Consider the following 27,990-nt stretch of genomic DNA (forward strand, 5'->3'; position numbering starts at 1 on the left):
TTACGTACGAGATGGAATGGAATAGTTCCTTTCTTTTTTTCTTTTCGGATAGCACCGTTGTGTTGTTCAGTGGGTAAGACTTGTTACTGTACAGGAAATGCCAGCATCCTGACAGAATGCTGTAACTTGCAGTGGTTGAAAACTGGACAGCGTGAATTGCAGAAGAAGTACAGACATGTCCGTTATGATACAAATCAGCAAAGCGACTGCTGGGCCTGGAATAGTGGGATTTTCCTCAAGTTTTACCTACTACTGAGAGCTGTACTTTAACATGTGAGAAGTTGCTCTATAGTCTGGCAAATAATTCCAAAGAAAGTTGGAAACCAAATGATCTTATAAAAGCTTAGGTGGTGGTTGGTTGGTCTTTCTGAAGTATGTGGAGGATAATATACATTGACCTCATAGGAGGAGGAAGAAATGCTTCAAGACATTATTGACAATTTTGGGTATGTAACAGTTTTTAAATATATATTGATCTGCCGGACTTTTACTCTGAAGTGAGACACCAGAAAAGCAGCTGTGCTGTGACATACAGCCCTATTGGTGTTACCACTTTTTGTAACAACCTTTCTGTTTCAGGTTTTAAGGGATCACTTGTAGAAGATACAGAAGTAAAACAGATGATGTGGTGCCTGTCACTGTGGGTGAATTTAATGTAAAGAGCTATTCAAAGCTTGAGCTAACAAGCCATAGTTCAGTCTTTAGGTGTTTTCCAGCTAAAGACGCTTTCCTCTATCCAGCTGGTTAATATTTTCTCTGGGGCAGATACCAGATAGTAGCATGATTTAAGAAGTTGAAAAGATGTGTTGTTTGTTGTCCTGAATGTTGTGTGACCTACAGCATGCATGGTGATTACGGAATGGTCTGCGCTGTGTCTGCCAGGAATTAACACTGCTTTCAGGTAACTTCTGGTTGGTTTTTTTTTTTTTTTGCATGACTGCAGGAAATCAGAGCTGGCACACTGGTGTTTAACAAACACTGCAGGTATCCAAGCTGGTAACAGTTTCCTCTTGTTCCTGCAACAACGGAACACAAAGTGTTAAGGTACATGTGAAGGAAGTTTGCTGGTGCTTGACATTGATCAGGGCAGACCTGGCTTTCTATCTATCTCATCTGTGTGTCGATACTTTGGGGGAAGGAAGATTGAAGAAACTGACTCCATCAAGTCATGAAGACTTGAACTCCTAAATATCGGCAGCAGGTAGAGCAAGTGTTCAGGTTGGAGACATTTCAAATACTTTTGACACATTAATATTGTTTCAGAACCTCAAATGTCTGTGGTTGTGGCCCTCCTGGGCTGTTGCTCTGAAGTGTGTGTGGAAGTTTGTTTCATCTGCTGTAAATTTTGGAAGTGTTTTGCTTGTGCAAGGGCTTTAAGTTAGCTGTCAGAGCTGGGATGCTGCTGCTTCCAGAGCCACATGTTACCAACGGTGAGGCAAAACAAATGGTGGTTTTTATTTTGTCTTGCCAGCCATGGTGGGGTTTGGGGACAGAAGAACGAAATCGTGTAACTACAGGAGTTAAATGCTCTTTACAGCTGGTACGACGGGCACGGCTGGGGCGCTGGGGGCCGGGCCCCTGTCCCTGTGCGGATATGGGGCTGTATGGCAGCAGCGGGCAGGGACAGGACAAAGCTGCGGCCACACGAGAGACACAGACCCGGCCGCACGGACCCTTCCTTAAATCCCCCCCTCGCGCCTCCCCGCGTCACGTGACGAGGGGGTGGCTCCCCCCCCCCCCCGTCCTCCCCCGTCGTGGCGGCGGGTGGCGATTGGCTGTGTCGGCCTCCTCCCGCCCCGCCCTCCCTCCCCACGTGAGGGGGGCGAGTCACGCGATTTCCGGGAACCCGTCAGGAAGGGACATAAACAAAACAAACCCGCAGCCGCATGGGGGGTCCGGGCCCGAGCGCGCGGGGCCGCGCCCCCTGCTGAGCCCCGGCCGCGCCGTGAGTGCGGGACAAGGTGGGGGGGCCGCGGGCTGGCGGGGCGGGGGTGCTGCGGGGCCGGCCCGTGCCCCGCCGGGCGGGGGGAGGCGGGCGGGGGGCGTCCCGGCGGGGGGGGGGGGGGGGTGGCGGTGTTAGCGTGTGCGCGCCGGGCAGGGGGCCGCGGGGAGGGCCGTGTCAGCCCGGCTGCGGGGCGCCCGGGGGCAGGCGGCGGGGACGGTGCCCGGGTCCGCCGGCTCGGCTGCGCTGGGGGGTGTGGCAGCTGGTGCTGCGGGAGAGCGGCGGTGCGCGGGGGGCGGCCGGGGGGACAGCGCTGGTGTGGCTTAAGGGCGCGGCGAGGGGCTGCGGGGGGACGCGGGTTCAGCAGGGAGCTGTCGGTGTCCCTTGCAGTCTCCGTCTGTAAGGAGCGGCCCGTGCCTGCCCAAGGAAAGTGACTCTCGCAACCAGCGCCAGGGAAACGAGAGCGCTGGGGAGACCGGTCGCGCTGGCTGTGCGGGTGGAGGGGCGGCTCGGCAGCCCGGGCACACGGTGCCGGGTGCAGAAGGGCTCGGCTGTTCCGCGCTCTGTTGCTTGTCAGGCTCGGAGTCCCCCCCTTCGCTTCCGACCTGTTCGAGTACTCGGGGGGTGGCCGGCGGGTACGGGGGGCTCCCTGCCTGAGGCGCGTTGGTGTCCAGCGGGGCGGCCCCGGTCCGTGGGGAGGAGGCGGAGAGGGGTCCCGGGCGGGTGCGAGCGGCGGGGCAGGGCGGCGGGCAGGACCCTGCCGGCTCCGACACTACTTCTGTGTAACTGCCTGGGACGGGGGGTGCGGAGCTTCCCCTGCGGGCGGCAGCCCCGGCCGCTTGAGAGGGGGCTTCCCCAGGCACCGGGGTCCGCTCGGGGGGAGGCCGCGGGGGCTGCCTCCGGCGGCGCAGGGGAGCCCTGCGCTCCCTTCTCGCCGAGCGGGGAGGCCGGGGCGGGCTCGCAGTGCCCCGCAGGCGCTCGGCGGAGGGGGTCCCGCGGCCGGCCCGGCCCGGCGCGGCGGAAGGGGGTTTGTTTACATGTCGCCTCACCCTAGCTTGAAAGGGCCGCTGGGCGGGTGAGCGGCGGGGGCGGCGGCCAATGGGAGCGCGCGTGGCTGGGGAGCGAGCCACTGAGCGGGCGGGGAGGGCGGGGCGGCGCGGCGGTGGCCGGGCTAGGCTGCGCTCCGCGGTGGCTGGCGGGGCGGCCATGTTGGCTGGGAGGTGTGTTAGTGGGTCAGGGGCGGGGGCCGCCCCCCGGTACCTGCCCGCCGGTGCAGCGCGGGGCTCAGGGCGGCGCCGCTGCCCGAGGAGGGTGCCCGCGGTGCCGCCCCCGCGGAGCGCTTTGCCTCGGGGGGTGCTCTTGTTTCTGAGGGTCGCGCCCGTGGGCTCTGCGGAGCGGCCGGTCCCGGCCGGCAGCCGGTGCGCTGTGCGGGGCGAGTACGGCCGCGCGCGGGTGGGCCCATTCCCCGTCTTTGAGGGGAGGCTCCTGCCGTGAGGCGGTTCCCGCAAACTTTACGTGTAAAACACCGGCAACTTCCCCGGGCCGTCTCCGGTGTCTCCCCACACGGGTCCTGGACACCTCTCCGGGTCTGGATGAAGTTCAGGCATGGCTTGAATCAGGGCGGCGTGCCCAAAGCCCCTCATGTCACCAAGGAGCCAAGCTTGAGCTTTATTTCCCCTCCATCCAGAAGGCCCACGGCTTGGGCGTTATTTCGTATAATGATGCATATGGCTTTGCCGGCATGCTCTAATCTCATCCCTGTAACGTGCAGCGTGGCCAGCGCAGCCCACAGCGCTTCTCAGGGCATCATCTGGTGTCACTGATCAGATATCAAAGATAATTTAATGACCAGAAGTCACGGTGTCACGCTCCAGTATAAACACATGCGATTTTCCAAGCCTCTACACAACAGTTTCAATCATCGGCTATGCCAGCTGAAATGTTACCTTGTTTAAAGAAAGCGTGGTCTTTGTGTTGTTGCTGTTCAAGGGTAGCTTGTTGAAATTGCGCCACATGTAACCTGCAAAACAGCGATTCTGGCATCTTTCAAACACTTCAAAGTATTTTAAATACATTGATAAAAAGGCTCTTTTCCTAAGGTCGCTTAACCAAGTGCTTTTAAGCAGACTTGTGGGGAGGGTTAATTATTGTTATCACACATATGTTTGCATAGTAAGGATAATAAAGAGCAGATACGGCTGCTTTAGAAACTTGGTTGATTTTTATTGTTGGCAACTTAAATGACAAGTCAGATTTTCTATAGCAGATATATTGGGTGGTTGCTTTAGCAGGCAAGGCTTTTTGTAGAGATATCAGTGTTCAGTGATAGTACTTTTTAGAGGCATGAATAATAACTCAGGGGCCCCCATACAGTGCTTTGTAGCTGGTAGTTTACCTGAGCAAAGAAAGAATTGCTCTGTGTTTGATGGGAGTATTAACTGATGAGAGGAACCTTCAGCAGAGGCAGTAAGTCATTGAGCATCCTTGTCATGTTGGGTTTTATTTTTTAACTAATGAGAGTGGCAAAGAGCTTTCTGAAGGCCAAAGGTTTGAAGTCCCTTCCGCATTAGCAGGAATTAATTGGGAATAAATAGAAGCTTCTGGCTGACTAGTAGACTGATAGCATGGTATAAATAAGGGAACTGGTTTAGATTTCCATGACTTGCGTGTCCATGCCGTGTGGTTTGTGAAGCCTAATTAAAATGTGGTTTAAAATAGAAGTTTGATGAAGGTATTTGGCACTGCATAAGAAGTGCTTGGAAGTCAGCACTGGCTTGAAAGACACGCCAAAAAATTTATGAAAATTGTGGATTTTAAGGTTTAGACTTTGATCATTTCCCTGCTTATAGCATTATATTAAAAACACCAAAACCCTTCTGTTTTTGAAATCTGCTGGGGTTTAGGTTTTCTAAAGGTTTTGTGGGTTTTTTTTGGGGGGGGGTGTTTGATTTTGCTTTTTGGACTATTTTGACTGATGCATTTTTCTGATGTGTTGCTGGCTTTGAAACATGCTGTGCTGATAACCCGGGATGTAGAGTAGCCTAGATTGTACCATTCCCTTCATCGTAAGAGATTTTTTTTCCCCTGCGAACTATAGAATTATTTCTTACCCTGAAAGAATTTGCACTGTCAGAAAAAATACAGAAACAACCTTCCTGTAGGAATGTAGAATATTGCTGGAGATTGTCAGCTAAATGGCTGTCTGGTTTTGCTTTTGTTTTCTGTTTGCTTTGGCCGCATTCTGTTTCAGGGTAAATCTCTGGCTCAAGAAAATTCTGAATCTTAGTCTTGCTGCTAATTCTCTTGTGCAAACAGCTCTCTTAACTTCACAGTGGTACTTTAATAAAAACTTGTATTTAACGGTAAAGAGTTTTTTTAAGTGATTTGAAGTGTGTTAATATAGTTCTAACAAGTTTTAACATGTTGCACATCCCGCTCTTGGCACTAGAACATTGAGAAAATCTCAGTCTTTGTTCCAGAATGTACAGAAAAGCTATTGCTTCTAATAGGAGTACATTATGCTCTGTCCCTGGCAGTGTTCAAGGCCAGGTTGGACAGAGCCTTGGGCGACATGGTCTAGTATGAGGCGTCCCTGCCCATGATAGGTGGGTTGGAACTAGATGATCTTGCAGTCCTTTCCAGCCCAAACTGTTCTATGGTTCTATTGTTATTTCTGGGCATAATTGTTATAAAACACATAGATGCAATATGTTGTTTGTTGGGTTAGAAAGGATCACTTCTGTTCTTCAGCATCTTGCATGTTGATCAGTTATTGGCACATGCCTATCTGCTTATGCAGTTGTGTTGAAGTGGAATAACCCTCCGAAGCTGGGCAGCTGGCGTTGACATGTAGGGGTATTAACTCAAACAGAGAATGTAGTGCTGTAATTCATCAGCTCCATTACCAGAGACCAGAGCTTCTGTTTAGTGGTATCACTTCAAGATCTTGAAGTCTGTCTGCTGTGGGCAAGTAGGATTAGAAAAATAATACTGGGCAGGAAGGGAAGGTCAGCAGAGGAAAAGGGACAAAGACGGTCAAGTAGCAGTTTCCCTCTCCTGAAGGGAAGAGGCGTAGAAGAAGTGAAACAGTTTTTGTATCTTTAGTTCTTCTAACTGGCAATGCTCCATCAAACTTAAGGTCTGAGTGTCTTAAACAGATTGTTGTTTGCACTCCGGGACAGTGGAAGCAAAGGGCGTCATGTCTTGGATGCTTATGCTGGTATTTTAATACAAATACATCACTGAGAAGGTAGAGGGACTTGGCTGCTTTGGATGAGCAGGTGAATGAGGCTGTGGTGGGTGGAAGCAGAAGACGACCTTTTATAAGAGTGTCTTTGCTCATCTGCTAGGAAGAAAGAAACCCAACTTAGTGCCATTGTAGTGGGGGAGAAAAGTGAACGATTTTTTGTAAGTCTGGCTAATAATTGAAGAATCATGTAAAAAGAAGGGGAAAAAAACCCAACACCAAACAAAAAACATTGCGCTCAGAAACCAAACTAAGAAAAGTATGTTCTATGCTTGATGACTGCGCTGAGCAGACAGTGTTCTGTAATAGGAGACAAATTGGCACAAACTGTGGAAGGGAAAAAAGTTTTAAGAGAAGTGTAGGAGAACTTCTTGCATCTTTATCTGTACTTTGTAAAATGTCCAGATACAGCAAACACTGCCTAGCACATAATAGTTCTTTTAAAGTACCTGGCATAGTGCGTTCTCTGAATTTCAAAGTTCGGTGTATTTAATGTTTTACCCTGAGCTTGTAGGTTTAGCATTGACAGGCTCTCGTGACTTGCAGGTTATTTATCTGCATCAAAAATGTAACTTGGACAAACTGTGCTGCATAATGCAGTCACCATCGTGAAAAGTGTAATTGTTCATGTAGTGTATTTAGAACAGGCATTTAGCTGCTGTGATAATAAGCACTGTACCATCAGCAAAACAGTGTAGCCACGCTCTGTGTGCCTTTCAAATCCAACAAAATGCACATCTGAATTGAGACCGAAATAGCAACTTTAGTTATAACTACAGTACAAGTGATTCATGCAGGTGACTGAGGAAGACTTTGAGGGTTGTCAAGCTGAAAGATTGGATTTCTCTTAGGGGGGCTTCTAATGCATTGTGGCAGAAGCAGGTTTTACTGGTTTGGGATGGTGGCACAGGAACTGCCATGTGTCTCCTGAATGATGCATGGTTTGGGTTTAGGTACTACTCTCTGCCAGTTTGAACGTACTGCTGCATCAATGATGTCATGTAATAGCCCACCGTTAGATTGTTTGAAGTTCAGTCTCCTTGGGTGTCTTGGGAGCACTATTAAACTATTCTAAATGTGCATTTTTTCAAAAAGTAAATATAAATGCAGAGGGGTGCTTTTTTATTAGGATTTGTCATTAGATTAATGAATTATTAACTCTATAGGACAGGTTTTGGTTACTTACTGATGAGGATTTTAACCAGTGTGTGTACACATGCCTCCATCAGTACCCCAGAGTCTTAAATGTTAGAACCACAGCAGTTCCTGAGATGTCTTGCCTTCCTCATGCCCAGTGAAGGAGCAAGCCTTCTCCTGGGAGCACAGCTCTGCACTGCTGTCACTCAAGAATCTGCAAACACAGAAGCAAACCGAGGGACTGGCTCCTTAATCACCTTAATCTGATTTCACTGCAGGCTGCTGCCAAAAGGCGGGTGGCACCCTGCCCAGTGCCTGCGGCTGCGTATTCCAGCTACTGTTCTTGTGAAGTAACTACAGGATTTCACCTCTGTGTCTCCTCATTTGGGAAGGGCTGATGTAAGGCATCAATGAAAATTGTCCTGAAGTAGAAATTTCTGCTGTATTTATCTTCAGTAATTCTCATTCTTCTGTTCTTGAGGTCTGCCACAGATCTTTCAGTTCGTTCAAATCTGTATTCATTATAGATAACAACTGTACTTATGCTATTCTAACTCAGTCTTGAGCTGAGAGTGCCAATAATGATAAATTCTCTAGAAATGGGACTTGAACTGCAGTATACAAAGTTATTTTCCTTCACAGCAAGTTCAGATTTTACATCTGTGCTTCCATATGTCATTGATTTCTACCACACATCTTTATTTACCATTGCATGAAAAAATACTGGTAGCTAAGTGTGAACACTGGGAGGCTTTTAATGAAGAACTTGATGATCCTGGGGAATTAAGAAAGCAGTTGGAAGTAGGTCTGCTTTGCAGGGAGCATGAAGCATGCCTAGATTGTGCAGCTTCCCGAGTCTTTCTTTTTATGGACTTAATGGGTTTCCTCCATCCATAGAGCTACGAAGAAAGATCTTATGTTGTAAAATACTTGAATAGATCCTAATGAGATTCAAAACACATTTAAATATTAATATTATAAAATGTCAAGAATGAAATCTAAAGGGAATTATGGGAACAATTAGATTAGCTGATACACTGTTTTGACCTGGGAGGACATACACTGTCATTCTTAGATGGTGCTGTAAGTTTATAGCTGAAAGGTCACTCCAGTCTTTAAGACATTAGAAGTATTTTGAACATTTAATGTCTGTTTCGAGGGTTTGTAAATGATCCGAAAGCTCCCTTGTCCTGACACTTAGAAGTGCCAGTCGGTTGTTGGTGAAATCAGTGTCAGTACAGTAAGTTTCACCACCACGCCTCTCCTAGCTGTGTATGAAACGCAGTGGAGTGGCTTCAGGTTTGTGTTTAGCAAAAACATAGTAAAAGGTAATCAGTAAAGGAGAAGCAAACATCTCCTTTCTTGCCCCTTTATAGCATGCAGTGGCAGAACTTCCACAGCCTCCTGTCACAGATGGTGGTGGTGGTGTTCTGGTGTTGACGTCAAAGTATTAATCTGATATTCTGTTGAAAAAGGCATCAATCTCTGTCACTGTACATGGAAAGAGAGTAAGATACTATAAGGGTGTTGACTGGTATTAAACATTATCTCTTTCTTGCCTCTTTCTTTGCGTATGAGGACATCATTTATTTGTGTCAAAGAACAGGCCCTTTCTCCTAGATCAGGCCATGTTGAAAAGTAAGTCATTCATGCCACATTTAACAGCAGAGGAAGGACTAGTTCTGCTGTATTGTGGCTTTTGCTGGGTGAAAGGGGATGCGAATTGTTGAAGCACATTGCGCTGGGACAGAGACATAACTTTAAATGTCACTTCAAGATAAGTGAATAGCGCTCCCTGGAAGTCTTAGAGTGGAAAGAAAATGTTCTCAGAAGGAACTGGCTCTTACTCGACACAGGGCCCTACAAGGAGTGGTTTGCTTTGGCAGTGGTAGCATGGTTTTACTGACAACTTGCATATAACTGCACTTGTAACTGTGGTTCTTTACATTTTGCTTTGGTAAGTAAAGTCTTTTTTGCATAATGTCTGTTTTTACCACAGTCTGATGGTATATATGCTGAGGCGTTGCTATTCAGCCTATATTTAACGAAATAGCTGAGATACTATCTGAAAGTAGGAATAATCACGGGGATGCTGTCATGTGCTGGTGGGAGGAGGGTTCTGAGCGTAGCTTTACTGTAGGAGAACACTTTTACTTTACTATTTGTTTTTCAAAGCAAGAGAATAAGTAGCCTGAGCAGACTGCACAAAGTCTGACTTAGGAGCAATGCTGAGTGAAGAGTTCTGCTCAAAGAAGGAAATCTATTTTAACTGATGTCGCGGTTTAACCCCAACGGGCCAGTGTGCAGCACCCTAGGCACTTGCTCACTTCCCCCACAGAGGGATGGCAAAGAGCATCAGAAGGGCAAAAGTCAGAAAACTTGTGGGTTGAGATAAAGACACTTTAATAGGTAAAGCAAAAGCCACACACACAAGCAAAGCAAACCAAGGAATTCAGTCACCATTTCCTATCCGAGGCGGGTGTTCAGCCACCTCAAGGAAAGCAGGACTCCATCACATGTAATGGTGACGTGCAAAGACAAACGCCGTCACTCCCAACATTTTCCCTTCCTTCTTCTTCCACCAGATTTTTGTGTTGAGCATGATGCCATGTGTCATGGAATATCCACTGGATCAGCTGGGGTCCCTTCAGTTACTGCACACCCCCCAGCCTGCTCGCTGGAGGTGTAAGATCAGAAAAGGCCTTGGCTCTCTGTAAGTGCTGCTCAGCAGTAACTAGAAGATCCTTGTGTTATCAACACTGTTTCCAGCACAAATCCAAACCATAGCCCCTTACTAGCTACTATGAAGAAAATTAACTCTACCCCAGACAAAACCAGCACAACTGATAATGCTGAAGAATTGTACACGTGTGATGGTTCAGGGGTTTGATTATGTTCCTCTAATGCTGCTTTCATGTTAAAGAGACTTTATGTAAGAGTAGGGTTCATGCAGGCAGGCAAGAGAGTAAGCAAGCAGCAGCCTTGAAGACAATGTAGTTACATTAGATACTAAGGTTTGATACCATGGATGTTTCTTTTATTACTGCTTTCAGTATAACATTGTTCTTTTTTACTTCCTATTACTCATGGGTCTTCTGTTATACTTCAGTGTAGATACAGTTACTGATGTTTGTGCTAAGGCGCTTGCTTTTCTACAGTTCAGTTTTTCCTTAATGTTGCTACAAATGCAAGATACAAAACTTGGAAGAGTCTTTAGATATTCGTCTGAAGTGGCAGCAGGTCTGTAGAAACTACTGAACTGGTAAAATCACTGATAGGTAAATTAGACCAATTTCAGCATGCACCTTACTTGAAAGCAATTGAGAAGAATTGTGAATAGATCATTATTAGGCAACTCTGAATTTGACACAATTTTCACTTTGTTCTGTTGAGGAGGTCTGTCTCTCCCCTTCCTCTGCTGCTGGCCGGGGAGCACGCTTGCTGTAATCCTCTGCCACTAGATGTTGCTATGTGTGTGATTGATAGAATCTTATCTGATGCTGGAAGGATTCATCTCTTAAGAAGAGGAGGAGATATCGCCGAAACAGTGTTAGTGCCTGCTCTGAAATTATTCTGAAATTGTGAGACGTTTGCCTGAGACATTTTTAGCATTTATTGGCTCTGTTCTATTAGTCATAAAGATTGTTTCTCTCCTGAACACCCAGCAGTGTGCTAGTCATTATTTCCAATTAGGCAGGCTTTTCTTTTCATGTGTCTATAGAGCTCCTGGTCTCTGCACAGAGGAAAAAAGGCAACAAAATGTAACTCAGCCAAAAAGGGTTTTGCAGGAACTCTGTTCTGTAGCATCTGTGGCTTTTCATTCGATGAAAGGTGGCAAGAGAAGAAAATTGCTACACATTCCAGCATGAGGAATAACCGCTTTTCAGGGGAAATTTTTGTCTTTACTTCACTTTGGCTGTTTTTAAGCAGTACCTTTTTGGTGAAGGCTTACTTACCTCCTTGGGGGTTTGCTGTGTTTATTCTACACAGAAGTCTACAAATAAAAGAGCTCCATCAGGGTGAACTGAAGTTACCCTAAGGAAAAATTTCATTGCATGGATTGTGTAAACTCACTGAGACTGAAGTAAAGCTGGAAAGGAATCTACAAGTGAATAAACCAAGAAGTTTGGAATTGGATTTGGGGAATCTGGGCTTGGAAATGCCTCAGGTAAGTCAGTTATGGTTTTACTTGCTTCTGGACATAATTTTGCTTCCTTATTTACAGGAAAAAAAAAAGGGAGGGGGAAATAAAGTTTAAGAGCAAATTTGGCTGGCATTAGAAGGCAGAATTTAGAAGAGATTAAATGGTGTATACTTTTCAGGATCCCATTAGTGTCTATGCTTGGAAGCTGTGTTCTTGGTGCTGTATTTGTTCACACAGCAAGATTGAGCAAAGTTGTTGTCTTGATGAGGGTGGATGCCTGGAGAGCAGCCTTTTATTACCACAGTGATTCACACATCAGCACACCGAATGACTTTCAGCAGAACAGTGTTTCTCCCTTCCCAACCCTCAGGGCGAGTGTGTCTAGAAGAGAAAGAGGTCTGGAATTCAATGTAGCAGAAAGCCTTGCTGCCCATTCCCTGCATGCCCAGTCATCCTGTATAATGTTTGTTTGCAAAGTTCCACTTTGCTCTCAAGAAGTATAACACTCTTGATTGAGTTGAAATAAATCTTACTTTTTTTACAACCTCAGGTGGAAATGTTATGAGTTCCAATGGTTCTACAGTCAACACTGTTTTAGTACAAGTTTGTACTAGGGTGAAGGCCCTGCAAGTGTGTAGTGCGTATTGATACTCACCCATCTTGCCAGTACTCACTCTCCTCTTCTACAAATGCTAACAGACCCCTAAACTTGGCAAATAAATGAGAATTTCAAACCCACGAAAAAGAATGAATGAGCAATGGTCTTGCAGCTATATGATGAATACAAATGTGTCCTTTGATTAAAGAGCTGTGTGTTGTTAGCTGTTCTTAAAGCATTCTCTCGCTCTGAGAAATGACATGCTTATCTGGAAGGTAGAAACCTTCCAGTTGCAAGTATAGCACAAGGTCAGAGTCTGGAATGAAATGGCAATGCTGTCTGTGTTTTGTTGAAGAAAATATTACGGCTTTTTATATCATGCTTCAAATGTCAGTATCAATTCTGTTGTAGCCCAGTGTGAGTGGAATGGACCCTCCTTTTGGGGATGCCTTTCGGAGCCATGTGTTTTCAGAGCAGACTCTGATGAGCACAGATCTCTTGGCAAGCAGTTCAGATCCAGACTTCATGTATGAACTGGTAGGTCATCTTTCTGTGTGTCTATGTAACTTCCTCTCCTTGATTAATACCTTGAGTTTGTGTAGTAATAAAGGGGTATTTGTTCAAGAATGCTAGAAGATTATTCATTACTGCTGGCTGCTGATGAGGGGAGAGCCTAACTGCTTGTCCCACTAATGTCATGCTTCCTCAATAAGTGTTTGTTAAAGCTGGCCATCAGGAGAGGCTTGATAAGTCTCAAATAGAGCTGTGTTGACCTTAGTCATGGTGCTTGAGACTCTTCCTTACAATATTTTCTGCAAGAGCAGTTATATGCTACTTCACCCAAGCTGTGAATGTAGGGGAAGGAGAATAAAAATTTACTGATGAGATACTTATACTAGCAACCTTTTTCTTTTGTTTCTTCCCTATATCAGTAGCTCATGGTTGTTAATTGACCATGTTAGAATGAGCTTTTCCAGTGACTGGTAAACTTCAGCCTATTTTGTTAAGCACACCGCAGAGATTGACCTAGGTTAATAGAGACTAAACAGCTTGCCTGTGATGCTTTTCATGGATATTTGTACTAGTCTAGTTCCTGATGGCCAGAGGAATTTGCAATAGCAGAAAAAGAAGCCAGAAGCATTTGACTTGTATCTTTAGCAATCTCTTCAGAAGGATCTGCTGTTGAAGCATTGAAGCTAGACTTCCCTCTGACCCTCAAAAGAATCTTTTAGTAGCTTTTTAAAACTGAAGTTGAGATATCTTCATATGTTACCACTGCCTTGCACTTCACTGGAATTCAACTGTACTAGATTAAGTAGAGGACAGAGATGATTGATGTGGTTTTTTTTCTTTGTAATAATGTTTAACTTGTCTTGTTATGCACAGGACAGAGAAATGGACTATCAGCAAAGCTCCAGAGACAACTTACTTTCAATGGAGGACTGCAAAGACCTAGAGAACTTGGAGTCTTTTACAGACATCCTGGACAAAGAAGCTGCTCTCACCTCAAAATGGGAGCAGTGGGACACCTACTGTGAAGACTTAACGAAGTACACTAAATTAACCAGCTGTGACATCTGGGGAACAAAAGAGGTGGATTACCTGGGCCTTGATGACTTTTCAAGCCCTTACCAAGATGAAGAGGTGATAAGCAAAACACCAACACTGGCTCAGCTCAACAGTGAGGACTCCCAACCTGTTTCTGATTCACTCTATTACCCTGATTTGCTCTTTAGTGTAAAACAAAACCCTTTAAATCCTTTGTTACCTGGCAAAAAAATTGCAACCAGGGCAGCAGCCCCAGTCTGTTCCTCCAAGAACGTTCAGGCTGAGGCACCTTTGTCGGACTGTGTGCAGAAGGCAAGCAAACCTGCAACTCAGCCTGCTTCCAGTACACAAATCATGGTGAAGACCAATGTGTACAATAATGAAAAGGTGAACATTCATGTTGAATGTAAAGACTATGTCAAAAAGGCAAAAGTAAAGATCAATCCTTTACCACAGAGCAGACCAGTGCTGAGCCAGACACATACTGATGCAGCGAAGGAAAACACCTGCTATTGTGGTGCTGTAGCAAAGAGACAAGAAAGAAAAGGAATGGAGTCCCCGCACAGTCACAGTACAACTCCTATTTTGCCTTTTAAAGAGACTCAAGAACTGCTCCTCAGTCCACCCCAGGAAACCCCAGGGCTCATTGTTGGGGAGAGCAGTCTTTCTGCCAGCACATCGGTATCAGATTCTTCACAGAAGAAAGAAGAGCACAACTATTCTCTTTTTGTAACAGACAGTTTGGGTGAACAGTCAGCCAAAGGAGACCCTGAGGAAGATGAGGATGATGAGGACGATATTGAAGATGAGGACCATGATGAAGGATTCGGCAGTGAGCACGAGCTCTCTGAAAATGATGATGAGGAAGAAGATTATGAGGATGATAAAGATGATGACATCAGTGATACTTTCTCAGAACCAGGTACCAGCAGTGTCAGGTTTTGTTAACACAGAGGTTAATGGATTTGTCTGCCAAGTGGGAAAGAATGCCTTTGAATGCTTTGTTGTTACAGATGAGCAACACTGACCTTAAATTAGGAACTTCCATCCCAGATTTTCTAAGTGTTTGCAAAATACAGTTAGCAAAAACTAGACAAGGTCTCTATATTGCCCTGTTTCAAGAAAAACTGTGTAAGCTGTGGTCATGCACAAAAATAATAGCAGAGAATACAGGAAATCTGGGTTGTAGCCTAAGGTTGTAGGGCAACTCCCTGCAGTTTTTATCTTCTTTTTTTTTTTTTGTGGCTTAATGATGGGATGTGTGGAGCTTTCTAGTGCTTGCTGCTTTGAACTTATCCAGACTTGTGTCTGTTGATAGCTGGTATGAAACCATAGCCTGAGTGAAATAATTTCATCATTACTTAAGTCCTACTGCAGGTATAGTTTTCCGCAGAATCCAAAGAATACCTACTACTGAAACTAATTGAACCATTTCTTGGTGGTTTTCAGCAGTAACACTTAGTGGGTCTTCAAAGGATACTGAAATCCTCTCTTCTGCATGTAGAAATGGAGCCTTAACAACAGAAATAAGAACTAACCTTCACCTAGAAGGTAACAAAGCGGTAATGTTGTGTGAAAAGAAAATATAAAGGGAAAGGGACAGGACTGTAACCAAGTATTAGTTTCATTGTTAAAAGTGTTATAAATGCTTTGTTTCGGAGCATAAGAATTAGGGTATTCAGACATTTGGCAATATGTAACTTCAGGGGGGAAAACAGCTGAAATTTTGCCTTTTTAAAAACAGCAGCTTCCCTAAAGCTTGTCACTGTTTGTCATAATGAACTCTCAGATTAAATTATTTTCTAAGTAGATTTCCTGAGTTGGTATTAAACTTATTAAGCATTATACCCTTTATGTTATTTTTACATGTACATTACACATTTTTGTTAGCATTTTAAAACCTCTTCCTCCCGTCTTCTGAGTTCAACTCCCTCTACTTTTTGGGGCTTTGAATAGCTATTAGAGCTCTGTAATGATTGCTGTGCTGCACAGTGCTTTGCAGCCCACGGAGGCACGTTGCACAGGAAGCCTGGTAACCCTGAGAAAGAGATGTCATATTAAAAGGCTGGATTTCAGTTGGTGGAATTACGTTAACTGTTTGTCGCTTGTTCAGATTTTACTGCTAAGCTCTCTTTCTAAACACATCTACATCATGCAGTAACAGAGGAACTTGGCTTATACCAGATTGCTAGGACTTGAAATGAAGCTATTCACCTAGAGTAAGGTGATACTAAAAGTTTCACCCTATGTTTTGATTCTGTCAGAAGGTAATGTCTTCAGCTGTTTTAATTATGTCACTCTTGTATTTTGTGTTGTTTTTTTACCTTTAGAGTAAAGGTAAACACTGTGGATAAAGTTTCTAAAAATAGGCATGGCACAGGAAGATTTAACCTTCCATAGTGCTGAAACCAAAATCAGTTGATAGATTTAGACATAATTCACTGAAAGGACAAAAACTCTTAGTTACTGCTGCCTCTCTGATGTATTTTATGCACAGTTGGCTTTTGATAATTCTTCTTCAAATATGTTTTTGGAGTCCATGAAATGCATTCTTAAAGTATTGGTGTTGTCTGAGGAGACAGTGAACTTCAGGAACTTGGAGAAATAGCCACAACATGACTGGCTGTCAGGCAAGTTTGGGCAATAGACTTTTTTAGTATCATGATGATACAAATTTAGCAATTTTGGTCACCTGCAAGGGTAATTTATTATGTGAATTATCAGCCCAGGCCTTTTCTAACAGTTGAACTTTTCTTTCTATTACTGGTATATTTTACCTACCTCATTTAATAGAACTATTTGTAAATGACTGCTTCTCCCCTCAAGAAGTCAAAAGATTGCAGAAATGGGAGATGCAGCAGCTGATTCAGTTTTCAGTAGCACAGAAGAAATAGCCAAAAGGGCAAAGTGTGTGTAGAGACATGGAGATTGTTTAAAGAAGCTGTGTTGCATCTATTTTGAGCACCTGGACCATCAGCTGGAGGAAAAAGTAGTTTGACAGAAGTTGGTATGACTAAGTGCTAAAGAGAAAGGTTTTTCTGGTTTAGTTTTGGTGGGGCTATTTCTGCTTTTAATGTGGTAAAATGCAGAAGTCATGTCTGTCCTGTTCTCTGTTTTACTTAATTTAACCCTTGTGAATTTAAACGTAAAACCATAGTAAGGGATGTGAACAAAGACTTTTAGGAGGGAATAATGAAGGGCTTGAAAGGTACATACAAGAACTAGATTGTTCTATGTAACTTTAAAATTATAGCAGGTCGATGTTAGAGTTGCAAAGCAGGACGCATTAAGTCAATGTAATTTAACTTGCTAACTTAATTATAGTTTAAATAAGCAAACAGGAAGTCTTGATTTTAACCTTGTACATTTGTACACATCAGCTCTTCAAGAGATTTGTTTTCATCGGCTGGCTTAATTCTGTGTTATGAAGGTGGGCTAAATTTATACACATCTATATAAATGAGTTACATAGCTTGACATGTTTTTTCAAGTGGAAAGTAACTGGGGGTTTCAAGAGTATTTTGATACTTATGTCAAACAGCATTTGAGTAAAATGGAAACACAGTAGAAATATTTATAGTATTTGAAACTATATTGAATGTCGTAATCATTTCGGCTATACAAGAAAAAATGTTTCATAAACCATGTTTCATTGTTTGATTTGCCTTTAAAATACTGCCTTTTTACTAAACTAGAGAATCAAAATAAGGGAGTTGATGAAATTATTAGAAACAGAACCTTAGAGCTGGTTTCATCCTTCTGGGCACCTAACTTTTAATCATGCCTTTGGTTATGAGGTGAGAGTTGGACCAAAGCAAGAAAGTTTGTTTTTTCAAGTGCAAACATACTAATTGAATGGTCTGTTTTAAAAAGAAGAAAGTCGTCTTTGTGCTACCGTTAAAGGATGAAGGCAGGGGTCAAGGCTTGTTACGCTTACAGTCCCTTCAGTGGTTGGCTTTTCTTTAACCTTTTCTTTAAGCTTCATCAGTGTATGTGATTTTTTTTTAACATAAACTATTATATAGGATTTTAGCACAGAAGGTCATGCAATGGTTTGAAGTTTCTTAACCTTAATATACATTGTCTTTATTTTCTGAAACTCACACTGGATTTTAAAAGCTGTGGTTTGTGTTTACATAATTATGGTATAATATTTATGCAGTGTGGATAGTGGCATTACAGTGTCCATGCGCTTCATGACCAAGTGCATCATATCACATGCGTCATAATATACCTCTAAAGTTTTGTGTATCTTTACTGTGGATCATTTCATCCCACTTAAAGAGGCGAGGAAGAGATTGAACAGCTCGTGTCCAGATACCTTCAATTTAGATGGTCTTTTCTTAAGGGCTTTAGGTCATTGTCCTGATAACACAGCCCCGTTCCTCTAGTCTAAAAGAGATGGTGATGTGATTTATTTCTCAAAAGTATTCAAACTCAAGGAAGAGCAGGAGTTGGACTCGATAAGCCTAATGGGTCCCTTCCAACTGAGAATATTCTATGATTGAATAATTTTGCTTTCTTTATTAGTCTTTTGCTAATTCATCTTTACTATCTGCTTCTCTTCCATACTTTTTGGTTAGAGATTAGTTAAAATGGAAGAACACTTTCCAACAGCTGTTGTCTGTACTCTGCAGTGGTGGGATTGTGGGAGAACAGCAACAGAGCTTAAGGGGTCAGAGAACATAAAGGGGCTTTCAATGCATAAATAATTTGTCTCTTTTCAACTAATGAAGCAACAGCACTGGCTCAATGTCTGTCTCTGGATTTAAGGCAAATACCCGATAGTAGTTGATGATGAAAACCAAGTCTATTAGATAATGTAAAACAGGCCTTGTATGTGGTTTTGCTTTTAACTTGAATACTCAGTCCACAGTTAAAGGGCTAGAAACAGTTTTGTCAACTTTATATAAACGATGCAATGCATCCTTTTAGGGTATGAAAATGATTCTGTGGAGGATTTAAAAGAAATGACGGCAATATCCTCCCGGAAAAGAGGCAAGCGAAGATATTTCTGGGAGTACAGTGAGCAACTAACACCATCGCAGCAAGAAAGAATGCTGAGGCCATCCGAGTGGAATCGAGATACACTGCCAAGTAACATGTATCAGAAGAATGGTCTCCATCATGGTAAGAATACAGTCCTAGTTACAAGTGAATGTCTTTTGTTCTGACACCTTCAGTAGCCCAACTCCCATACTTGCAATTGCTGAGAAGTTGTATTTTGGCCATGAAAATAAATCATTAAAACACTGGAAGTCTGTTGCTTGATTAGCAGAGCTCTCCACAGTGTCCAAGGAAGGCACACTGAACATACAGTAGTAACTTTCAGTGTGGTTTCTTCACAGGAAGGTCAATGAATTGAAAATTGTAACTTCCAAGGGCTTTCAGTGGAAACCCCAAAAGTTGGAAATTTTCTCAGTGCAATACTGTAAACACATTGGATGGGTCGCTTGACTGGGATTTGTTCCTCATAGCTGTTAGTTTAAGTCTTGCTTGAGTTAGAAGTACGCTGGAAGTGATCTGAAATGCAAAATTCACATTAACCGCAGTATGACCCAAAGGACAAGCAATAAGGCATGACTGTCTCTTTTTGCTCCTCCCTACTTGTTTCTCCCACCTATGTGAATGCAGCACAGTGAAGCAGTTACTCTTCTGTGAATAAACTATTTCTTTAAAATATCCCCTTAGAAACTTGAACCAATTGGTCTAATAACTGTGTTTTATTCCCGTAACTTTTTGATTAGCAATTTGCTAACCACAGACATGACTAATATCACCCAGAACAAACCACTCTTAGGAGTAATGTTTGCTTTTTTGTCACAGGACCTCTTTGGTAGGCTGCTCCGTTTGATTTTGGCTTTGAAGGAGAAAATGAAAGCAGCTTCCCTGGTTGTAATGTTAACATTCCCTTACAGTTGTAAATTACTGTCTTTAACGTGGCAGTTTACCTTCTGTTCAACCAAAGGATTTTTTTGTTGCTGTTACTTGTAGATCTATTCAGGGAATAAAACTTGGGGTTTTTTTAAGGTCTACATAGTTTTTATATTCTTATTTATCTTTTAGTGAAATATCAGTACCTAAAGTCGTATTACTACTCCTTCTTCTGAAGGCTTATATCTCTACTTGTTATTAAATAACAAATAGCCAGACATGCCTTGAGGACTCAGTCCCACCAGATACTTGGAGGAGCAAGTGACCTTTAAGTCAGGTGCATATGCAAGAGATTTTTAGGATCAATCGCTAGAAAAAGACACACAGGTGTGGCAGAGAATCTTAAGAAGTAAAGATTTGGTTTTGAATACTTGTATTTCCGTAGGAAAACCAGGCCTTAAATAGATTCAGATACACACAGAAGGGGTTAACCTTTGTGTGGATCATTTAAGCTCAGTATCACTGAAGATCATTTCAATACCAGGCCTCAACACTATTTCTTAGTACAGAACTTTAGCAATAAGATTATTGAGGCATTTCACCAACTTGAGTCTGAAAGAGGATATATTGGCTGAACATGTAAGTTAGCAAGTAACAGTTGGGGCAAAACAACTGCATTTGAACTTGTGACATACGTTCTTCAGCACAGTTGTGTGTGAATACTGTCTGTGACATCCAGTAGCTTGGCCAGCAATATTTTATCTGATCTGGATACAATATGAATTGTACAAAGCAATTTGTCTGGAAATGTTCTTTCTATTGTGAAAGGCCATAGGGATCACATGATTCCAGTCCATTCTCATGCAATGAACAAAGGAACTTCAGCTGCTCCCAAAAAACTACATATTTAAGAATGTTTTTCCACAAGTTTGTGTATGTATTGTGTCACTTCCCAACTCAATTTCCTGCATATTTAAAACAGGAAAATATGCAGCAAAGAAGTCACGGAGGACTGATGTAGAAGACCTGACTCCCAACCCCAGAAAGCTTCTACAGATTGGTAATGAACTGAGGAAACTGAATAAGGTGATCAGTGACCTGACGCCAGTCAGTGAACTTCCCTTAACTGCCAGACCAAGGTCAAGAAAAGAAAAGAACAAGCTGGCTTCCAGGTATGTATTAGATAATGCTACACAGATGAGTAAAATTTGATTACTGCAGCTGTACAATTAAGATCTAACTAATTTTTGGCTCAAGAGATCCTGCTTCATCGTGGCAGTTCCTGCAATGGGATAATTACCAAGTTACGAAAAAGCAGGGAGACTAGCACTTTGGAGTTGTAATTTGCCTGTTTCCTAAATAATGATGTGTTTCCACTGGAAGCTGGCTTGCTTAGCTGCAGGGCAAATGATTGATACAGTGATAAAATCCACTAGTGTGAAGTGTAAGCAAATACAGGTAGCAGAGTGCTTTCAGTGAAGTTCAGTGAGTAGACAGATGATTTTGTACCTCACAGCTCTAGGAGTGTTGGTTGATAAGTTCGTGTGGCAAACAGATGCTCTTAGTGCTCTGGAATTTTTGTTAGTGTTCTAATTCTTCCCCTCTTCTTACTATAGGGCTTGTAGACTAAAAAAGAAAGCCCAGTATGAAGCCAATAAAGTAAAACTCTGGGGTCTCAACACGGAATATGGTAAATACAACTCTTCACATCTTAATTTTTCTTTTGTTCAGACAAGTCTGTGTTTTGCCATCATGTAACTTTGGTCATACCTGGCAGTTTATAGAGAAAACAGGGTTGGTACAAACCAAACAGTTTTGTTAGTACAAAACCACTCACTCCATAAAGTGTATGTAGATTGGGTTACCTGCAGTGTTGAGCTACTTTACAGATGTAAATTATGTAAATGTATATGTGTAAAATCATAGAATTATATAAATCTATGTGAAAATATGTTTACAGATGTAAATTATTGCATCTTAGTTTTACAGTAAGTGTGATGTGACACCTTTGGCACTTTCAGATAGCAGTGTGTGGACAACTGTGGATCTCTTTTGCTCCAGGAGGGATGTGCTGTAAATCTAATCCAGGTTTTCTTCTTTGCAGATAATTTACTGTTTGTGATCAACTCCATTAAACAAGAAATAGTTAACCGGGTGCAGGTACCTAAAGATGATAGAGGAGTCAACATGGAACAAAAATTGAATATACTTATTAAAGACACTCTTGGTAAGCTGTAAACTTAATGTTATTTGCATGTATGTGAAGAGACAAATAATCTATGATACTTTAGATTGCAATTTATGGAATAGAGAAGAAAAAACAGCTTACTGATTTCAGTTATTTATGCCTTTTGTTGGTTACTAACCAAAGCGTTCATTGGCTTTGTATTACATATAGGAATGCATGAGTACATGCTGTGAGTAGCAACCTTACAGCACATTTTCTCACCCTTTCTTAGGACTACCTGTAGCTGGACAGACATCAGAATTTGTGAATCAAGTTTTAGAGAAGACTGCAGAAGGAGACCCCACCGGTGGCCTTGTAGGGCTACGAATACCAATGTCAAAAGTTTAAAGACACGACTTCAGCCGTTCTCATCGGTCAGATTCTACCTGTGTTGTCAAATACTTCGTTGTAAATTGCATTCTGGTCTGCATGTCAGTTTAGCATTACGTACACACTTACAATTAGGTTCCATTGGTTTTAAATAACAAAGTAGTAAACCAAATCAAAGCATGATATAAAATGCTTAATAGCATTTTTGGACCATAAACCAGGTAGTTTCAAAGCTGCTTTAAACTTAAATACAGAGATGAGGATTCTTTTGAAAATTAAGTTCTTTAGGACCAGAATATATCACTTTTGATTTAGAAGCAAAAACATGGGGTTGCTAGTAAAAAATGTTAGCATATGCCAGATATTCTGACAGGTTTATGCTCCAAGTGAAATGAGAGGAAGCGTTTTTCTGGTAAAGCTGTCAATTTAGGGAGGTTTTTGTCCCTTTTTTTGTTTTTCTTGTTTTTTTTTTTTTAATAATTGGATTTTCATTTGTTCTTCTTACAAACCAGTAAGCTTTCTTTGCAACCATTAACTTGTACATAGCGCACATGGCAATAAAGCTAGTGTGCCATAGAAGACTTTAATTTTCTGAGCTTAATAGAGTATTTAAATGTCTGTGCAAGCAAGAGAAAAAAAGTATATTCTTTGTGCCTTGTATTTTGGGGGGAGAGCTATCAGTATAAGCTGGTAAAGTTTTGTATGAAGAAAACCCTGAGGGGAAAAACCAAGATGTATAGATGGTAAGATTATAGGTTTTAATGTATTTGTTCCAGCTCTTACAATTTTTTGAATGTATATAGGAATATGTTGAAAATGTAGATATATGCCACAGAGTCTATGTATTGTATAAAAGATGGCTCTAGAAAACTCAATTTCGGTACTTTGGCCGGAAGAAAACAAATACTTGCACATTAATGCGATTGTTTATTTTTGTACCAAAGACAAATGCAACTGATATGGCGAACTGCCAGTCTAAGTAAAGTTTTGCACAGCTTATATGATACTGTACTGAATGTAAAAACACATGAAAAAAAAGAAAAAAAATTAAAGGTCAGGGTTAGGGATCTTACTGAACTGTGAATTTTTTTGTTTGGGTCCAATTATCTACAGAAGGAGCATTCATACATAACGATATTATTTTGCTGTTCTTGTAGTTCGCTTCCATGGTAGATAAGTTGGTGGCCATCTCGGAGTCTTTAAATCTTTTTTCTCTGCACTTACTGTAGGAGATTTTAATATATTTGGATTTTAGTAAGCTATTGGTAAAATAGTTTTCAACTTTGAGAATTTAAAAAGAAAAAGATTATTTAGCTTGTTGTAGTATACTTCCACCAAACAACCAAAATAAAATTATTTTTATTGTAACATGTATATATGTAAAGAGAAAAAAAAGAGCTACAAATATCTAATTCCTTAGTTGCCACTTTTCCAGTTGATGTATTATTATGCATGTGATGTTTCCAAGGATCAACACAGGCTTCAAACAAAACAAAACAAAAAGAAATTTATAGACTTTTATATTTTTGTACAGGTATTTCGAAACTAGCTTCTTCAGACTTATATGTGACTTATTCTTGTTGATTCAGTAGTTTCTATGATTGAGGAATATTAACACACAGTTCTTATTTGCTCTTCTGCTAATAAGACTTGGCTTTGTAGTCAGTGTTAACGTACAGATTAAAAGCTTTAGCCTTTGATGAGAAAGTCCTTTATCTCAAGGCAAGATCATTCTCTGGTTTCATGGACCCCCTTCCTTTTCCTCCCTGTTCTTTCTCTCCCTATTTAAAGATGACAAAACACTGTTTACTGAAAATAGAAATACCAAATACTTTCAAATGTAGCTGCTGAAAAGAAAAATGCAAAAGTCCATGAAGGCTTTTTCCCCGCTCCCTTTGGGGAATTTCTCCACTTCATTTCTAGTTTGTCTGAGTTTGTTTTGTACTGTGATTCCTTTTGTTTATAAGTAGATTATTTTTATATCCAAGCTTGTACTATAAAAACAAAGTCTGGATCGGTAATAGCGCAGTAAGAGTGGCCGATGAAGGTGGCACTCCTGCCACATACTTGTGAGCATGCACACAGCTTACTTTATGTCTAAATATTTTGGAAGACTCAAAAGGGAGGAGGAGGCCAAAATACCACTACTGAGCTGTACAGAAAGTCTTTCGTACAAGAGACTAAACAAATACCCAGGGCAATTTAGGCAAAACTTTGTAAATCCACTTAAGACTTGCAAAATCTGAGTGGAATGTGGGTGGTTTTGTTTCAGGTGTTTTTGTTGTTGTTGTTGTTGTTGTCGTCGTTGTTGTCAAGGTGAGGTGAGAGTTGGCTGCTGCTTTACACAGTGGGTCAGATGTATTCCTATTGTAATTATTGCTGATGTTGCAGTTATTCCGGAGATACATACGGCCCATAAAACCCCGACAAAGAATGTCTCTTGTGAAGTTAAGGCCATGTCTGTACCAAGATTTGAATACTGTTGTTCCTTTCTGATGAATGCTGTTGCCACGCTGCTCAGATACGAGAGCTGCTTACACTATATCCAAACCGTGTAGGCAAGGCAGCATTTCTAAATGAGAGTAGTTTTGCAATCAGGTAAAAACTTCTGTGACAAATTCAACTGACAAGGTATTAAAAAGCCCCTTTTTTACAGCTCAGAAGTACTGGGCAAATACAACTTTATAGCTTTTTATTTTTTGTCTGAAAACCAGAATATGATTTTGGTCTAGCATTTCAAAGTAGTCTTTGAATCTTTAGTGAATTCCATACCTTTGCATTTCGTGTTTTCTATGTATTATTTTAAGTTAAAAGCTTTTAAATAGTTGAGCTTTTTAATGTTGACACTTTATTTTGTAACTATTTATATGTATGTATATCTTAGAAAAGCACTTTGTTTAAAAAAAAATACAAAAAAAAAAGGAGAAAAAAGAAAAAAAAGAAAACTGCGTTTTATATGATTCCTGCCACTTGCTGCTAACTCTGGGCTGGTCAGAATGCTGCAGCGATACTTGATATAAATAAAACCTGGCAGTAAAATGTAGAGTAAAGATAAGACCTTTTGCTGGTTTAACTTTATCATAAAGGTGACATAGGCAAGCTGTGCAGCTTTACATTTTAACCAGGGGACTCTGTGGCATTTAAACCGTCTAGAAATGGTTGTACTTTAATGCCAGTAACAATCTGCTTCCTCTAGTGTCATTAAAATATATACATTTAGTGTATACTTATCACAAACAAAAATCTTATAAGGGTATAAAAACCAACAAATGTACATGTTCTGTTTTTTGGCAATTGTGGCATGCATTTTTGGATGATCTTTAGAGAAGACCATTTTCTAAAGATTTTCAGTGTTCATACATGGTATGTGGATCTTAATGAAGTCCTGGATTTTTTTGTTTGTTTTTGAGTGTAGGCATTGTGAGTATTCACTTTTAATCCTATATCCAAAAGCAATTATATATTTTTGATTTAATACAAACAAGAGCTCTTCCTTTTTCTGATACACTGGATTCTCTAGAATTTGTTTCCATATTAAAAGCATGCTCTCATAACTGCTCCTGTCGAGATCTCGTCGATCTGAACTTAGGTGCCACACTTTGAATTGATGGACTGCTTGTTCTACTGTACCATGTATGATTCTTGTCCTTTCTTACTTCCTTCATAACAGATGATGATGTGGCTTTATATTGTGCCTTACTTGTACATCTAGAACTAAATGTTTTTCATTCCCTCTGAACTCCTCAAACCTAACCCTTCTGAAATTGAATCAGAACTCGTAAAAGCATCCTGAAGAAAGTCTGGATAGATCTGATTTCAGTTTCTCTCAGTAGTAGTCCTTTTGTATTTCTGTGGAAGACCAGTTTTTGAACGGCCTTGCAAAATGTGGGGGTGCTTGTGAAGGGTGTTTTTTAGCCCGAAACCCTTTTTGCTAACGCTTCCTTTTATGGTTTATTGAACACATATAGTGATACCTGATGAGTACTTTTTTTGGATGAGAGAGACTTACTACTAAAGCTATGTTTACGTGTGGATGGGCTGGATTTTCTTACCATACCAGTTGAAATCATTGTGATTTGATGAAGTTGCATTGCTGTAAAGCTGATGTGAGAGTCAGGCTCTGCTGTGTTGAGTTCTTAATCTTTATAGATAGATGTTTTTTCCATACTGAAAGGGCCAGGAAAAAGTGTTTTTAAAAAGAAACAAACAAAAAACTTAAAATGGGAAAAGGGTCTTTTGACTCATCGAGAAGCAACCAGATACTTCTGAAATACAGTGGTGTCAGTTTTGATTTTATTTTAGAAAGTCGTCCCCCCCCATTTATCTGATATTTGCCTTCATTAATAAGACATGTAGCTTATTCACAGAATAGACTGGATGTGCTTTTCTTCTCAATAAATCATTTAAACATAGCTATTTTTTTAAAGCTCTAAAAGACTTTATCAGGAGAATTTCAAAGGGTTGTATACAAGTTGCCTTCAGCAGAAATAGTAGATGCAATTCTGTTCCTCAAACGTGCTTGCAAGTCTTCCTGAACTTCTGTTGAGGCATAACCCAATTATGTACCGTGAATGTTAGGATCTGGTTTTGGCCTTGCGACCTGAATTTCAAGAATGCATCTAATCATGATTTTCTTTTCTTTCTGAGTCGGAGGCTTCAGTTGGAATCATATAGTTAAGTGTGCTGCTAGATGTGGTCTTGGCTTATTGACACAGCCTTGCACACAGCTGAGGTTTATTTTGCTTACCCCAGGGATTGTGTGAAGTACATTTCGAACAGTTACTGCTTCAGTGACTGATTCTTCATGTAACTGTATTAAGGGCATTAGTATGTTGAGAAAACACCACTCTTTAATATCTCCCAATATAAATTGGGATTCTTCAGTGTCATTAATGAAAGATGGCACTTTTAGGTTGTATCTTCTTTGCAGCATACAAAAATGTCTCTATCCTTCTACAATTTACGTTTCACAGTATGCCATGTTTTTTCCCCCAATGCTTCTAGCATGATAAGAAGGTGTGTGTGCACACTGAATTATAATCCTCAGCCTCTTAGACATTCATGAACTTCCACAAGAGCAAATACTGACTATGCATTTATTGTCTTTCTAATGAGCTGTGGAGCTAAAAGTGGAGCCAGAGCTATTTTAAGCCACGCTTTCTTCTTTTTCCCATTAAAAAAGAAAAGCAAACCACCTCCAAGCTTTTTAGAGCACATCAGTCATGTTCAGACTTCTTAAGAATATTTTGCAGTTGGGTGTAAATCAAATTTGGGTGAGTTAACTAGCTACTGTAAGGAAATCTGGATTGGATTTGTTACTGGCAAAAGCACGCGCTGCCCTACCAAAATCTTCTGATTAAGAAGCAAAACCTAGTAGCAGCACTTAATTTTTACTAATCTTTCTTATAATGATGCATATTCATACATTCTGATTGGAATCATCGATCCTTGCAGAACATCATGTCTAAGTCAAATTTGTTGCTCAGTATTTGTGGTTGGGTGAACTCTTAAGGCTGATGGCACGTGCAGGTGTAGGTGGTTGACAGGTAAAAAGATAAAAGCATTTGAAAACAAAACATGGCATCCTATTCTGCCTATGCTTGGGGTCATGATTGTAATGCTGTCCTTGGTATTCTATAATCAACTTCCAACTGGAGCTCAGAAACACTTACTGAAAGTCTTGTCTCTGTTAGCAAATAAATTTACCTTGTTAAAAGCATGATCTGTTAAAGAGTTGCAATGTTTAATGTTGGTTAATAGTTGTGCAGTTATTTTTTTTCGAAGAGGCACAATTAAACTCTTGACTTTGTTTACTCTGTCACCCCCCATCCCTAGCACTTCTATTCAGATACAGATTCATCAATGTATGCAACATCCTTTGTAATTTAAAATAAAAATTGTGGAGGAAATGCCATCTCGAATCATTGTGTGAAGTGACAGCGGG

At 41.5% G+C, this 27,990-nt stretch overlaps 1 protein-coding gene across 3 annotated transcripts; it reads left to right on the forward strand.

The window, feature by feature from the left end:
• The first annotated feature begins 1,852 nt into the window (after positions 1–1,852).
• CREBRF (CREB3 regulatory factor) lies at positions 1,853–27,960 on the forward strand. 3 transcript variants are annotated; one of them, XM_065690309.1, is made up of 10 exons: positions 1,853–1,945; positions 11,316–11,493; positions 12,479–12,604; positions 13,454–14,537; positions 15,065–15,166; positions 18,551–18,745; positions 20,472–20,661; positions 21,106–21,179; positions 21,594–21,716; positions 21,949–27,960. In XM_065690309.1, the coding sequence occupies exons 2-10, from the start codon at positions 11,485–11,487 to the stop codon at positions 22,062–22,064; spliced, it is 2,019 nt and encodes a 672-aa protein (XP_065546381.1). In that variant the 5' UTR covers positions 1,853–1,945; positions 11,316–11,484; the 3' UTR covers positions 22,065–27,960. The 3 variants fall into 3 exon arrangements, with proteins under 3 accessions (XP_065546381.1, XP_065546382.1, XP_065546383.1); XM_065690310.1 differs by lacking the exon at positions 15,065–15,166; XM_065690311.1 differs by lacking the exons at positions 21,106–21,179; positions 21,949–27,960 and having other exon boundaries at positions 21,594–21,671.
• The last annotated feature ends 30 nt before the right edge of the window (positions 27,961–27,990 follow it).

The sequence above is a fragment of the Lathamus discolor genome, chromosome 10 (genome assembly GCF_037157495.1).
Source record: "Lathamus discolor isolate bLatDis1 chromosome 10, bLatDis1.hap1, whole genome shotgun sequence".
Classification (NCBI taxonomy): domain Eukaryota; kingdom Metazoa; phylum Chordata; class Aves; order Psittaciformes; family Psittacidae; genus Lathamus; species Lathamus discolor.